Raw genomic sequence first — 15,954 nt, 5'->3', positions numbered from 1 at the left:
GCCAGATAAAAAAAAAAAAAAATTCTATATTAATATAAAATTATATATATATATATATATATATATATATATATAAGAGAACAGCCTCAAAGGAGGCTACCAAGAAAAACAGAAAAGCAATAGAGAACCTCACAGAGTGTCTCTTTGATTTGATATTTTGAGAGCATGCAACTTGTTTTCTGAAAGAAAGACTAGCTTTGGCTGTGTCTAGAATTGGAGCAAAACAACAGCTGCGCTATAAAAAAATCAACATAGAGATGCCCCTATATGAAAAAATCAAGTGAATAAATTAATAATAGGATGTGAATCAAACTCTCTAAAAATAAAATAAAGAGTAGCCCAAAGTGAATATAATATAAAAACCAGTGACAGGTGTAATCATACAGAGTCCAAATAATGAACAATCCATAAATTGTGATCAACAGTCCATAAAGTTGTGATCCCCAAACAGTGTTAAAAACACAGAAAAAAAAAACCTTCACCATAGGTAATAGCTACCTCTTACAAACTAATATTGATCTCTAGTTAGGAGATTGCACTTGCTTAAAGGTTGATATTCTATACAGCTTTCCACCAGGGGAATCCTCCATGCAGATAATCACATCCAGTACATATACCGATATGCCATGAAAAGAGAACTCGCATAGTGTAAAATCCAAGGTGTGTTTATTATAAAATATAAAAAAAGCACACTTAGAATGCAGATGAAAATTTGAAGCGTGTAATAAATCGAGCCGGCTCCTCGATATGCCTGCCCGTCTTCCGGGTTCCGCTGGTAACGCAGTGTCTAGAATTAAGCCCAAGTATTTCTGGCGAAGGTTGGAGAGCACATTTTTTTAAGCCAATTACCCAACTAAAAGCCTGAAGCATCTGAACAGTATTGTGGACATCTGCAGGTGAAAAGTAGAGTAGTCCTTCATGAGACGGTCATCTAGATCAACTCCAGTCTTCAAGGCGTCCCAACAGCTCATGTTTTTAGGCTTTCCATTAATTTGCACAGGCGATTTGACCAGTGTCACTGCCTTAGCAATTACCACAGCCATATCATCTGAGGGAAATCCTAAAAACATGGACCTGTTGGGGCACCATGAGGGCTGGAGTTTAGAAACACTGGTCTAGATAACCTGTGACCTAAATGCCCCGAGTTCTTAGAGGGGCCATAACCAGTTTAGGAATCTTTGGTCGATACTCTGGAAGCTGAGGATACTCCAAAAGGCAGTGCAACAAACTTGAAGCGATTATATAACAACAACTCGCAGTCCCCCCAAGATGAAGTGATTGCTGACAGAACACGTAGGGTGGAGCACCACAAGGCATCCAACTTGCACTATGGAGGCTCAGTTTGGAGCCACAGCCTGATTTTTTACTTTGCTGGAGCTGTCAGGCAGGATCTAGCAGTGATAGGCGGTGAGCAGCGGAAGATATCTTGCTTGTGGATGAGCGATTGGAGCCTCTTGTTAAAATGTGCAGCCAATATTTTTTGTGAATAAAAAGGGATCATTCATTTTATACGGAGAGCACAATTTTTTTTATTTTTTGCGGCCCATCATATGGTCGAAATAACTGCATTGGAGGTGAGCTGAGGAGAGTGAAGAGGTGGTGAACTGGCTTTGTAGAGGATCCCGGCAGATAAAAAGGGAAGCATCATCGGATTGATTGGTATAATAATAGGAAGGTCCATAAAGGAAGGCAAGCACCCATCTACAAGTTTTCCAGCTGGTTTTGTTCACCAGAGACATAATCCATTCTGGGAGGAAGGACTTTATTATTAAATCAATTATTAATTTATGTTGGGGGTTTACACTTTTTGGGAGAGATCATTTATTTTGTGATTTATTGATCACAGACTGATTTTGTGCACATGAGATTTGTTTGCAAAACAAAGCTACTGTATTTTACATATGCAATAGTATTACTGATATTGAGATTTGGTGCACAGTTTACTATATATAAACGGAAAGGGGTTGTCTCCTACGGAAAAAGCACAGAAATCACTAACAAGGTGGATATTAAACATATGTAGCTAGACATCTTGGATGTCTATGAATGCCAAGTATTCCCAGTGTCTCAAAGAGGTAATAGCAAACCTTGCAGATTTCATGCAAGCTTTTTGTAATTTGAAGGTATTTGTTGAAGGATTTTAAGTTCAGATTAAGATGAATATTAAAACACAAGTACTCCCTGGGAGAAAAGATGACTTGGGGTGTTCTGCAATACCGACTGTCCTTGGGCAGATATTGATTTGAGAGAAGACAGCAGTGAGGGGATAAAGTTGGGAAATCCTTTGAAAACACCAAATAGCCCAACAGGTTTGGGACATCTATGACCCAGAGATGGGCAAACTAACAGATGTCCCCCTATACGCACTCCTTGGAGTGAGGGCATTCTTCACTGAAAAGAAGGCTTGGGGGATTTTGTACTTAAATTCTTGTGTTAAATGCAGGGCAGAATGTTGGCTTAGAGGTTGGAGCCTGAATATTGAGGTGCTCCGTTTGGAAGAGGTAAAAGTCCCGAGTAGGGATGCCTTTGGAGTCTTCCTTTGTGGGAATAGGCGCTTTGCTTCTGTGACATGTTTGATGTAGTCATTCTCCTTCAAAAGGGCATACATGTGGGACATCTTTTACAGGCGGCTTCAGCTGTCTGGGCTTTGAGCCACAAGATTATGCGCAAGTGAACAGAGATTAGATTTACATGATCTAGGGTATCAACATAAAAGAGCAAGGCAGAAAGTAATTGGTCAGTTAAAGTACAGTTCTGGAACACATGATCATGTTGGTTATTCATTGCCCTAATCAAGTTAACTGCAGTTTGGGAAACAGAAACTGTGGCAATAACTGCTTAGGGTAAAAAGCAACCTTTAAGACTTTGTTAGCAGAATCTTTACTAGAAGGAACAGCATGATGTTTAAGTCTGAGATGGCAGGGTCCACTACCAAAACTGCCCACTTCTATGGAAACTTTTTCCACTGGATAGATTCTGGGAGGGGTCAAAATCATTTCTGGATTTACCCAGTGGCGGCTGGTGCTCAAAATTTTTTGGGGGGGCGCAAACGAAAAAAAAAAAAAAAATTGCAGCCTCTCTGTGCCCATCAAACGCAGCCACTGTGCCCATTGTCGCCACTGTGCCCATTGTCGCCACTGTGCCCTTTAATTGATGCCACTGTGCCCTTTAATTGATGCCACTGTGCCCATTGTCGCCGCTGTTCCCGGTAAAATGCACTTACCTTTCTGCTTCCATGTCCTCCCTCGATGTCTTCTCCCGCCTTGGTGACGCTTCAGCCAATCAGGTTCCTGATAACCAGAATCCGGAAACCTGATTGGCTGAAACGGCCGTCAGTCTTATCCAAAGAAAGGCAGCCCCCTTACGTTCCGAGGATAGACCTTCCGGGAGACTAGGGCTGTACTCGGAAAGCCTAACAGAGCCGCTGGCTCTGATGGGCACTTCCGCTCAGCCAACCAGCTGACGTTATTCAGGTAACCGGCGCCCAAGGTCCGGTTATCTGAATAGACCAGCAGCAGCTGGCAACCAACAATAACATACATTCGTACAATACAATGCATGAATGCATGCGAGAGATGGGTGGCGCTGCAGCGCCCTCTATAGACGGCCGCCATCACTGCAGTTAAAATGTAAAAATTACATTTTAAGCCAAATAAAAAGTCCATTCTATTTGTTCATGAACAGGAAATGTCTTTTTAGATTTTAGCAGGTTTCTTTGTATCCAAATGGGCATTGCAGAACAGATGAGAATCAAGTGTGTCATTACAAAGGCTTCTGTGCACAGATCTGGTGTTTAGGAGCCTGAGGGTGAAAAATCTTCTGCAGCCTCATATAAACATTGCCCCCGGGTCCTCTTCATTCCCTTTTATTTCTGCCTCTTCTGGGGCAGGCATATGGGAAAATCATTGAGGTAGAGGCCAAGGAACTGGAGAAGGAGCATTGTGCATTAGGACCCTGGACAGTGATGGCTGTGTTAAAGCCGGTAGTTGTCCAAGAAACTGGTACATAGTTGCAGGAATGTCTGTTAGTCAGGACACTTGTTGCGTGCCTAAGATAGAGCTAGTTAAAATAGAGTCCGTTGCAAGGGAAGCATCATCACTAGGAGCAAGCGTTTTGCAAACCTTCAGCAGAGTGAATGTTCACCTGAACTTTTACTATGACTCCCTAGTGCCTGGTTTCTGCCATTGCCAAGTGTGAGGGTAATCTCATTTGGGGTACTCAACGAGTAGGGTGCAAAGCAAGCCAGCCTCACGGCAAACATGCAGGAGTAAGTGCTATACCCAATAAAAGGCTCCAAAAGTGAGTGGCGTTTAAGTGCAACCTGTGGTGTGATAGAACACCTGTCCGGTGGTAGAATTTTTTTAGAAAGTATGAAAAGTGAATCAGTTTCAATGTGATTAAAGTAATGGAGCTCTTAGTTTCGTACTTGCTATAGGGGCTACAGAAACAGTGTGACCCCCCCATCTTACCTGTCCATGTCGCTATAAAGGGCCCAAGCTTTTACTGTCAGGGTGGGCATACCCCAAAGGGGTCTTTAGGGTCTGGGTCCATAGGGATAGACTATGGCTGTGGACCTGTATAGCACTCTGCAGCCAATTGCACACATTGCACCAAATGCCAGTGTTAGCACCCAAGCCAGATCCAGTGGCCAAAGCAACATTATATGCCATCCACACAATGTGGGGTCTGGGATCAGCTTTCAATCTCCTAAACTACTACATTTTAGGGGATAATGCAAAGGCTTCTGGGCAATTATATTTAACTAGTCGACACCTGCCCATAGCGCATTTACTGCGGGTGGGCGTCACAGGTATGCTGAATCATGTGTACATGTACACATGATTCAGCCAAGAGCACACAGTGCCATCTCTTTTACAAACAGTAAACTGGTTAGGTAGGAGGTGGAGGGAAGCAGTGTTTTTAAGCAGATTTATATTTAGCCTAAAGTTTACCTTAAAAGTTCTGTTCACATGGATATATGTTTTGCCTGCATGGGATGCACAAGTGTTTCATGCATCCACAGTATTCCATGCACTGCAGACAGTCCCATTTATGTCAACTGGGATGTAGTGGCTACACAGACACAGCTACTGCCCCAATTTAAAATTTGTGTGAGCACAAATCCCTGAATGCAGACAGTGGGAGTAACGGGGATCTGCACCCACAGGGATGTCAAATTGGGAACGATGCTGCATTCATGCACGAACGGGACTGCCTGGACGCAAATGCTTTCAACTCTGGTGCATGCCATGCAGGCAAAACACAGGCTTCACACGGGTGCATGTCTGTGTGAACAAGGCTTATATAACTCATACAATTTTTAGTCCAGGACATAAGAAAATATTTACAAAATCATTCCTTTTAATTAACGTCAGATGACAAAAGATTTCTGGATCTAACAAAATTAAACTTGCTTACGTGATAGGCTGCCCATGAATAGCAGTCATAGCTGGTGCAAATGTGCGATACAGGGAGTGGTTAAATACAGGTGATCGGATATTCGCCAGGACTGCATCCAACAGGGGTTGATACAGATATTGCTGCTTTGTGGAAGGGACAGTTGGAGGGGGAGGAGTTGGCTAGTGATGCAAAGAAATAAAAAACAAAACATACAAAAATGTAACTATGTCGTTTCTAAAAGCCAATACAAAAGTACACACAAAAGTCTATGGACCAAATTAATTCAGAGGGATAACTTTGCAGGAATATAGCAGTCAACCACACTTGTAAATACACCTAGTAATGATTTCATTGTTAATAAATGAAGTGCACTGAACTAACACGTTCATGAGAAAACAAAAGGCTTATTTTTTTTCTGCAGTATTTAGTCCGGTCCATTGATGTCATAGGTCCTTTCTCTGAGACGGGGGCACTCATGTGATGACAGGTGAGCACTGGACTGTCCTGGAGTACCGCTAGTCTAAGCCAGCATGATGATACACCTCTAGCGGGCATGTCCTTGATGGTCAGGGCTCAAAGGAATTAGGCTGAAAGACTTTGGTCTTCTCTCTTCCAGTGCTGCAGGAAATGCTTCTATATCTACATAGAATGATAAAAGTAGACTTTTTTCTTGCAGTACTGAAGAAAGACTTCCAAGCCGACGCATTCTGGATAGAGGAAGGATTATACAGGGGCTGGCTTACAGTTCTGTGTACCAGTGTCCAATTCTTCTGAAAGTGTCAAAACCTGACTGCATCTGAATTGGTGTCCCTCAATGGACAGGAAAGAAAACCGATTTTTCCAGATAACCATTTTCACAAAAGCTTGGTGCCACAAGCTAAAATAAGTTAATTCAGACTAAATTTGAGAAGCTTCTGAGATCATTCACAGTTGCCTTTAACTTACACTTGTCCTGCTCCGGACATACAGTCGAGCCTACTGAGCTGCATCACCTTGCTTCAAGCTGCTTTTGCATTCCATTGACTGGCATGAACAAATGCTGATCAACATACACCCTTGCCTTCATTACTGGGCAATATCTCCCTCCACAGTCAGATAAATATATTGGGGGCACATACACTGTAAATACTGTATATCATTTTATAACTTTTCATACCACAGCCATGTCATTCTTCAGCTTCTCCAGCGCAATCTCACATTTCTGCAGGGTCTTCAGGGGGCATCTAGGCACACAAGACAACACAAAGTAAAGCAGGAACACAACTACCCAGAGGAGAAAATACTATAAGGCACACACGGTTACCTCTTTGATGGGTCTGTTAAGATGTCCAAGAGACTCTTCATTTTACTGAGATCTTTCTTTCGATCTGAAAATAAAGTCAATAATGAAGATATTATCCTTGCTATTCTATTAATGTAATAATTTGTAGTAAAACATGTTGTTTTTTTTTTTTTTACCGAGACAGATATTAAAATTGTAGAAGTATGGTAAAACAGCTTTACTGCAATAAGCGTTACTTCCTGCTGTTGACACATTTTGTGGTGTATGGCATTTTGTTTTGTAACCATTTCTCTGTTTTGCTGGCAGCCATACAATTGTTAGGCAGGGGTTTGTTTAATATCAGTTCTTTATCTATATGTTGCCTCCAATTAATTCCCTAGGCTAAAGGGGTGTAAACTCTAGGCATACTGTCACGTTTGCTTTAATCTGAGCAAGCATATGAAGAACAGCCAGGAGTAAAGTTTAGGCAAAAAGAAAAAGCAAGATTTTCAAGAGCCGTGTAATGATAAAAGATATGGCTCATTTATGAAACCACTTTAATTGTCCTTAAAAAAGCCCAAAACGGTCATAAAACTTCCTTATTTTCGCACCAGCAGCTGGACTGGATTGCCTGCATGTTGCTTCCTCCAAGTCATTTATAGCCAGACTCAATGTCCCCTTTTGACTGCTTCTCTAATGCAAATCAGCCTAGCAATGCATCTTTGCTATGATTATGGTGCTGGTGCCTTGAATCAAGCGCAGAGTGAGCCAACTGTCCAGCCCATTAAAGTAGTCTGGACAGTTCAGCAAGTAGTATTCTTGTGTGCGATTCCACCTAAACTCCACTTCCTAAAAAATTCTCATGTGCACCACCATGATTAGTTGGTTGCTGATGCAAGTAGTCAAAGAATCAGGAATCTGACTTTAACATATGACTTGAACCATGAAATGGTAATTTAACCACCAAGCTAAATCTTAAATAATTTATTCCTGCATATTTTTCACTACTACATTATGTATTACGGCCTGAAGCCTAGAGATTGCGCCATTTTAAAAGAGAAGTTCACCTTTTGTAACATGTCACACTCATATTCAGGGTGTAACATGTTACAGATACCCCAGCCCCCGCTCGCCTCCACAATTTGAAAAAAAAACACACACACATTCATCAGCAGTGTTCTGTGAAAGGAAAAACCATCAACAGACTTTGCGGCTGTCGGCTTGTATTTCTCAATGAACTACCAAGGCGTGTTTGAGTGCTCTAGGTAGCTCATTGAGTGTTGCTGTCAGAGTCGGTGTTAATTGTGACATCAATTTTCGATTTAGTTTTAGTTATAGTCTTTATACCAAAATGTCATTTTAGTTTTAGTCCCATATTGGTCATCTGAATGGTTTTAATCTACTAGAATCTAATGGGTTTAGTTACATTTTAATGCATACATTTAAAAAGGGGTTGTGAACCCTTGTGGTTTTTCACCTTGATGCATTAAGGTGAAAAACCTTCTGTAGTGCTGCAGCCGCCCCGTTTTACGTACCTGAATGCGGAGATCCTCCGGCCGGGAAGGAGCACACCAGCTCTAGCTGGTGTCTCATGTTCCGATTGGATGACTAGCAGCACAGCCATTGGCTCCCGCTGTCAATCAAATCCAATGATGTGGAGCCAGAGGGTGGGGTAATTGAACACAGATTCAGGACTCAGGAGCGCGCCCACAAGGGTGTGCACCTTAGGAAAGCCTTCTCCAATGTGGATACTCGATGCAGGGAGTAGCCACCACTGCCAATGAGGGACCCCAGAAGAGGAGGGCCGGGCCACTCTGTGCGAACTGCACAGTGGAGGTATGACATGTTTGTAATAAAAAAAAAAAAAAAAAAAATTGGATTTTTGTTCTCACCGTAAAATCCATTTCTCTGAGTTCATGGATGGACACAGCAGCCTTTGACCTTCGGGTTATATCCGCTTCCTTCAGGAGAGTTTAGGCAGAGAAAAAAAAGCACTTTAAGTGTTAACAGCACTTTCCTCAGTGCGGCTCCTCCCAGGGGGCGTGGCTCAGTTCGTAACAAGCAGTACAAAGAAAGAAGGGGTGGGTGCGGTGTCCGTCCATGAACTCAGAGAAATGGATTTTACGGTGAGTACAAAAATACAATTTTCTCTTCCGTTCATGGACGGACACAGCAGCCTTTGACCTTAGGGATGTCCCCAAGCAGTGTCAAAAATTTCGAGGGGTGGGAAAAACAAACACAGCAATCAAGCTTACACCCCAAACAAAAACCGGAGTTACTCAACGGAGGAACTCCAACCTTAAACTGCTGCCTGTAACGCCTTGCGGCCGAAGGAGGCATCAGAAGATGCACTCACGTCCACCTTGTAAAACTTTGAAAAGCGTGGACCGACGACCAGGTCGCCGCCCTACACACCTGTAACACAAAGGCTTGATGTCGGAAAGCCCAAGAGGCACCGATCGCCCTGGTCGAATGCGCCGTAACCTGAAAGGGAGGCGCCCGCCCCTTCAGGGCATAGGCCTGAAGCACAACCTGACGGATCCACCTAGAAATGGTGGCCGACGAGACCGCCAGACCCTTTTCAGGACCCGACACTGACACAAACAGTGAGTCCGTCTTCCGGAACGGAGCCATAGCAGATAAACACACACACACACACACGAAGAGCCGGAACCACATCCAGGGAATGTAAAGTGGTCTCCTTCGGGTTCTTCGGCTGAGGACATAAGGATGGAAGAACAATGTCCACATTAATGTGAAAGGCCGAAACGACCTTTGGGAAAAAAGGCTGCGGTCGCAGCACCACCTCATCCTCATGGATGACTAAGTAGGGAGCATTGCGGGACAAGGCCGCCAGTTCAGAGACCCGTCTGATCTATGTAATAGTAACCAGAAAAAAAAAACACCTTTTGTGACAGAGTCAACAAAGGGATCTTCCAAACGTCCTCAAAAGGGAGCATGTTGAAGCACCGAGAGGACCAAGTCCAAGTCCCTTAGGAGCAGTGGAGGGCGCACAAACGAGCGCACCAAGGGGTGCGCTGGCAATGGTCGCTGAAAGTAAACAGCCAGAGCTGAAATCTGACCCATAACCGCACTCAAGGCGAGAGCCTGATCCACTCCCCACTGTAAAAACAGCAGAAACCGGGACACCACGTATGCACGGGGGTGCCACTTCATCTCTTCACACAGAGACGCAGGTCTTCCACGTACGATGGTAAATCCAACGTGAAGTATACTTCCGTGCACACAGCATGGTAGAAACCACTGAGCCTGACAGGCCCCGGTCCTACAACACCTTGCTCACAACAGCCACGCCATTAAAGCCAGCGACTGTAAAACAGGATGGAAGATCGGACCCTGCGACAGAAGATCTTCTCTCAGGGGTAGACGTCAGGGGAGTCTGCCACCAGACGCACCAGGTCCGCTTACCAGGAGCGGTGCGGCCAGCCTGGAGCAAACAGGATTGTCGGAATCCCTACGGCTTCCACTCAGCGCAGCAGGCGAGGAAGAAGTTTCAGAGGAGGGAAGGCGTAAATTAGGCGATAGTGACCCCAAGGCCACCAATGCGTTCGCCCACGGGTCCTTAAACCTGGCCACGAACCGTGGCACCTTCCGAATGAGACGAGACGCTAGAAGGTCCACGTCTGGAGTACCCCACTTTTGGCACAGGCTCTGAAACACCTCCGGGTGAAGTGACTTCTCCTTGGTCCAGCTTTTGGCGACTCAGATAGTCGGCCTGCCAATTCTGAAACCCCAGGAATGTACACAGCCGACAGAACCGGAACGGACCTTTCGGCTCACCGAAGGATGTGCGTGACCTCCGTCGCCGCAGCTGAACTCCGTGTGTGTCCCTGATGGTTGAAGGACGCCACGGCCGTGGGGTTGTCGGACTGGATCCTAACCGGTCGGGCCCTGCAGATCCAGGGACCACCTGGCAAGGCACAGCTTGATCGTTCGGAGCTCCAGAATATTGATCGGCAGGCGGGACTCCTCCTGAGTCCAGCGCCCCTGGGCTGACCGAGTGCCCCAAACGCCTCACCAACCGGAGAGGCTGGCATCCGTCATGACCACTGTTCAGAGGCACAGTAGAAATGACTTCCCGGTCCGAAGCACCGGAGATGTCAGCCACCACACCAGGGAAGACTTGACCAGATGGGTCAACTGAATCTGGGAATCCAGAGAGGACGGGAGCTTGTCCGAACGAGACAGCATTTCCATCTGTAGCTCCCTGGTGTGGAATTGGGCATATGGGACCGCCTCGAAAGAGGCCACCATCAGACCCAGAACTGTCATGCAGAATCGAAGAGACGACCACTTCTGGACCGACAACTGCTGCACAGCAGATCGCAGGGACTTCAGTTTCTCCGTCGGGAGGAAAACCCGCGCCTCCGCACAATCCAGGACTAGCCCCAGGTATTCCAGTCTCTGGGACGGAACTAACACTGACTTCTGGATATTCAGAAGCCAGCCGAACTCTTGGAGAGTCTGACACGTGATAGACACGTCCTCCTCTAACTCTGAGACTGAGGAAGCTCTCAGGAGAAGGTCGTCCAGATATCCCGCGATAGCGATTCCTCGCTGCCTTAGCAGGGCCAGTATCAGGGCGAGCGCCTTGGTAAAAACCTGTGGCGCCGATGCCAGGCCGAACGGGAGGGCCACAAATTGAAAATGGTCCTCCCCGACCGCAAAGCGCAGAATCTCTGGTGCTTTGTGCAAATGGGAACATGCAGGTACGCGTCCATGATATCCAAGGACGCCATGAAGTCTCCCTGATGGAGTGCCGCTATCACCGAGCGAATCGACTCCATCCTGAATTTTTGTAACTTGACAAAACACTTGAAGGCCTTGAGGTCCAGGATTGGACAGACCCCTTCCTTCTTGGGGACCACAAACAGATTGGAGTAAAACCCCTGAAACCGTTCCAGTGAGGGAACTGGCACAATCACTCCCCTGACCAGAAGATCCTGGACAGCCCCCGCCAGAGCCAGCCGGCGTTCCGGAGGTTGGAAGGAAAGAATCCGTTTGGTGGACAAGAGAGAAACTCTATCTTGTCCCCCGAGGAAACTACGTCGCAAACCCAACGGTCAGAAAGAAGAGACCTCCACCGAGCCGCAAAGTCGGCCCCCCACCCGAGACACGGGCGGGGGCAAACCTTCATGCGGAAGCAGGTTTGTCCGCAGGCTCGTTAGGCTTGCGGTACCAGGCGTGCTTCTGCCCCGCAGCGGGGCCTCAGCGCCTTGCGGATTTTTACCCGCTGTGCTGGGTGCACGAAAAAAACCCTTGGGGGTAGAAAAGGAGGGCCCTTGCTTACGGCAAGGCTCCTTGCCTTTCCCAGACTGTGGAAGCAGCGTGCTCTTACCACCCGTGGCATCCTTAATGATGTCATCCAGGGATGACCCAGAAAGCCGCTCACCCTTAAAGGGTAAATCCACCAAGGCCTTTTTGAGGATTGGTCCGCAGACCAGCATTTCAGCCACACAAGGCGGCGCAATACCACCGCTTAGGCGGAGGCCCTGGAAAGCAAGGGGAGCGTATCCAGAACCGACTCGCAGACGAATATCAGACCCTGAACCAACCGTTTTAGCCAGGTCCTTACAGGTCTCGGAAGCATCCTGTGCCTCCAGCTCCTGCAGCAGGAGCTTCGCCCTTTCAGTCAGTCTGTGACACTAGAGTCCCAGCCAAACCCGGCCCCACCGCCGAACCCACAGCCTCCACTCTCCTATCAGCAGGGTCCTTAAAGGCAGGAGTCCCTTCCATGTAACGTGGTGGCTTTGCTCAATCTGGACACGGGAGGGTCCACAGAAGGAGGAAAGACCCACTTTTTTTACAAAGTCCTCCTCAAAGGGATAAAAGGTCGCAAAGCACTTTGGGAAAGCAAAGACTTTCTGCGGCGTATCCCATCCTTGTACAATAAATTGTCCAAATAAGGAACACAAGGAAACACATTTGTAGCGTTCGGCGGTTTGCGGAACCCAAAAGGGACCAGCACATCCGGTGCCTCCGCCAAAACCTCAAGTCTTTGAGTTTCACGCACCGCAGAAATAAGAGCTCCAACAAATTCCTTGTCAGTAGTTGACCCTGAAACAGAGTCATCCTCACTGTCCGCATGGGTCAAGCCCGCATCCTCTGAAACTACAGAGGCAGGGGCAATAGCCAGGCATGGTTCTGTGTTAGAGGCATCCCCAGAAGCAAGCTCAGGGAGGGGGCGCTTTTTACCCCCCATTCGAGCACCAGTTGCTTCAAACCTGGTGAGAAAAAACTTCCAGGGCAGCAGACATTGCAAACAGATGTGGCAGGGGGAGGGGCATCAAGGGTTTACTCAGGCATGTGTGGGGAAGAAGTACCTGGCTCAGGCTCCATAGTGCCCCACTGCTGTGTCACCCCAACTGCAAAGCAGAAAACACCCACGGTCACCTCCCGGCCGTTACAGAGTATGGGGGCCCCCAGGGAACTCACCACCCCGCCCGATGCAGCGTGAGCTGAGAGGAGTCTGAAGCGTGCCGAGAAGCCGGCCACGCTGCTGACTATCCCCTCAGAGATGGCCGCCGTATATGCAAAAACGCCATAGGACCACAGGAAAATGGCCGCCGAGCAATATAAAGCGTGACTACGGCAAAATGGCGGCCGTTGCACATTTAAAAAGCCCAAAGTGACACAGCAATAAAGCGCAGCACACAAAAGACCCTGTAGTGAACACACACAGCCCCCACTACACACAGGCCCCGGTGTAATAAAAGAGACCCCTGAAAGCCCCCCCTCACAGCCGCTACCCAAATGGGAAAGGAGGGAGAGGAATTAAGTGAGAGAGGAAAGCAGGGCAAACCCTCAGTCGACCTCCCAGGGGAAAATTCCAGCCATACCACCTTACCTGAGCAAGGGGCCACTACTTGCCCGTCCTGCGACCACCGGCTGGAGGTATCCCATACAGAACCAACGTCCGCATAAAACGGCATGGCTGTCGGCCAGACACACTGTGACAAAGCCATACAGACCTAGAACAAGATGTTCCCCGGCCGCCCCCGGAGCAAAGGGGCCTGTCGTGTACGACCCAGAGCTGAGCTGAGGGCTGGCACATGCTCGTAGGCCGAACATGGGGGGACTACAAGAGTCTAAGACCCAGCCTGTCACCCATTCGGCAGTTGATAGAAGAATCTCAGGATTAAAAAATGCAGGAACAAAATAATAAAAAGCGAAAAAAAATCTCCAGAGTACAGGACTCCAGAGTGCCTGTCCTCTCCTGTCATTAGGCAGAGAAAAACTGAGGCTGCTAGAGCAGGGTGTGGGTTATACCTGGGGGGCCACGCCCCCTGGGAGGAGCCGCACTGAGGAAAGTGTTGTTAACACTTAAAGTGCTTTTTTTCTGCCTAAACTCTCCTGAAGGGAGCGGATATAACTCTAAGGTCAAAGGCTGCTGTGTCGGTCCATGAACGGAAGAGAAATAGGGTTTACAACCCCTTTAAGCATTAATTTAGAATTGCCAAACTCTTTATACACTCCTGGAGTAAAAATCTAATAACATTATTTCTGGTATTAAGGTTTGAACATGCACTACAGACACAGATTTAGCCGTTATTGATATATTACATCTTTATAAATAAAACCCAGTTTCACAAAACAAATGTATTGCTTTTTGACAAGCAATAGTAAAACTTGAAAATATGAAACATTTAAAAACTGCCACGCCATTGCACATATTACCTGAAATATATTATCAACATTAAATATTAAAAGAAAATAAGAAAAATACTTTTATGTGGTAGTGCAACGTTAATTTTGACGTCAACTTTCAATTTAGTTATAGTCTTGACTAAAATACCATTTTAGTCATCAATTGTTTCAGTCATATTCAGTAGACTAAAAAAGTATTTTAGTCAACAAAAATATTTTAGTCAAGGACAATATACGAGGTACAAGCAGGCAGATTACACAGACTGTAAGAAACCTGCGAATTGCATCCGCGATATGCTGATTATGGGTGCAATGCTTTGCAGGCTCAGAAAAATATAAAATGTACTTTTTTTTTTTTAACCTACAAAAAAGGAGATACACACACACACACACATATACATTATATATATATATATATATATATATATATATATATATATATATATATATATATAAATAAATAAATAAATAAATAAAAGGATTCCCTGAATTCACCTTCGTTTTTATCAATCTTGTTGATCATTCGCCTTAATGGTTCTATATACTTGGAAAGTTGTTTCAGCTTCTCCAGGTATTGCTGCTCCTCTGACTGGTTGTTGCTTGAAGGGCTCATCACAGAGTTTGGATTGCCTTTATAACAAACATACAAAAATAATAAGGTTTGAAGGAGTCCCAAAACACTTACGGAACCGGCTAACAGATGTGTTAGGGTATCAGACATGGGTTAGGTATGCATCAGGGCATGGATTTCAAGCAACACTTGGGGCATTTACCTGGGGTATTCAGGGGACCTGGAGAGGGCACGCTGAAATTCTGAGGAGTGCGAGCAGATGCTGGGCTCTGGGAAGGCTGTGGGGATGGGCTTGGCAGGAAAATTGGGGAGGGTGCTGTACCAGAGCTACAAAGAGAAGACATAAGCACTTTATCATTTTAGAACAGCTAAACGATCGATCACTGAGAATTTCTACACAATATAACTAAATTCTTACGAATAAATCTTAGCTGCTCAATTTTATTATGTTACATTTACTGTTGAATGCATTTTATTGCATCTGATAACCCCTGAAAAATATCTGTTGATTCAGCCAGGAAACTTCTGAGCCGATAAGTCAGCAGAGGCACAGCAAATTAACAGCCATATTTTTTATATGTCTAGCAAAACCCATAGCAGTAAAATGTAATACCACCGCTTAGGTGTTCAAATATAATGTAAACCTTGTGGACATATCTAATGCTCACAGCATATACACCCTAAAGCAGGGGTAAGCAACCTTAAAAAGAGGTGGAGATCTAGCTGAACAACACTGGAGAAGTCAAAAAGATCACCGGCACAGTGTCACCTCCTCAGACCTGATTTAAACCTCTAATTGCTGTATTACTGTGTCGCAAGCACCTGCATCGCATAACAATCATGGTTTTAAAGCAGGTTTGGGAAGTGAATGGTGACTTGTACTGGGGGTGGGGTGTACCCAAAAAGTCTCAAGCAAGAGGGAGCTTTGCTGATGTGAAATGGTAATAGTAGGCACGATTTGATGCCCGTGATGCAGAGCTTTTACTTTCAGGAGTTTACAGGCTCATTTTAACAAGACATGGTAGTGGAGATTCTTTGGTATAGCAACATTTCT

The 15,954-nt window shown here is 45.7% G+C and overlaps 1 protein-coding gene across 4 annotated transcripts in view; it reads right to left on the bottom strand.

Moving 5' to 3' along the window:
- Window positions 1–15,954, bottom strand: part of MED15 (mediator complex subunit 15) — a 107,009-nt gene that overhangs the window by 24,542 nt on the left and 66,513 nt on the right. For all 4 annotated transcript variants that reach the window (XM_040349294.1, XM_040349277.1, XM_040349300.1 and 1 more), the window contains 5 exons: window positions 15,103–15,227; window positions 14,825–14,959; window positions 6,704–6,767; window positions 6,557–6,623; window positions 5,419–5,579 (listed from right to left, as the gene is read on the bottom strand). In XM_040349294.1, the coding sequence (XP_040205228.1) occupies window positions 5,419–5,579; window positions 6,557–6,623; window positions 6,704–6,767; window positions 14,825–14,959; window positions 15,103–15,227 (552 nt within the window). The remainder of the gene's footprint in view (window positions 1–5,418; window positions 5,580–6,556; window positions 6,624–6,703; window positions 6,768–14,824; window positions 14,960–15,102; window positions 15,228–15,954) is intronic.

The sequence above is a fragment of the Rana temporaria genome, chromosome 1, assembly GCF_905171775.1.
Source record: "Rana temporaria chromosome 1, aRanTem1.1, whole genome shotgun sequence".
Taxonomy (NCBI): Eukaryota; Metazoa; Chordata; class Amphibia; order Anura; family Ranidae; genus Rana; species Rana temporaria.
Note: the sequence above shows the minus strand (reverse complement) of the source record. Positions and strands in the feature narration are given on the sequence as shown.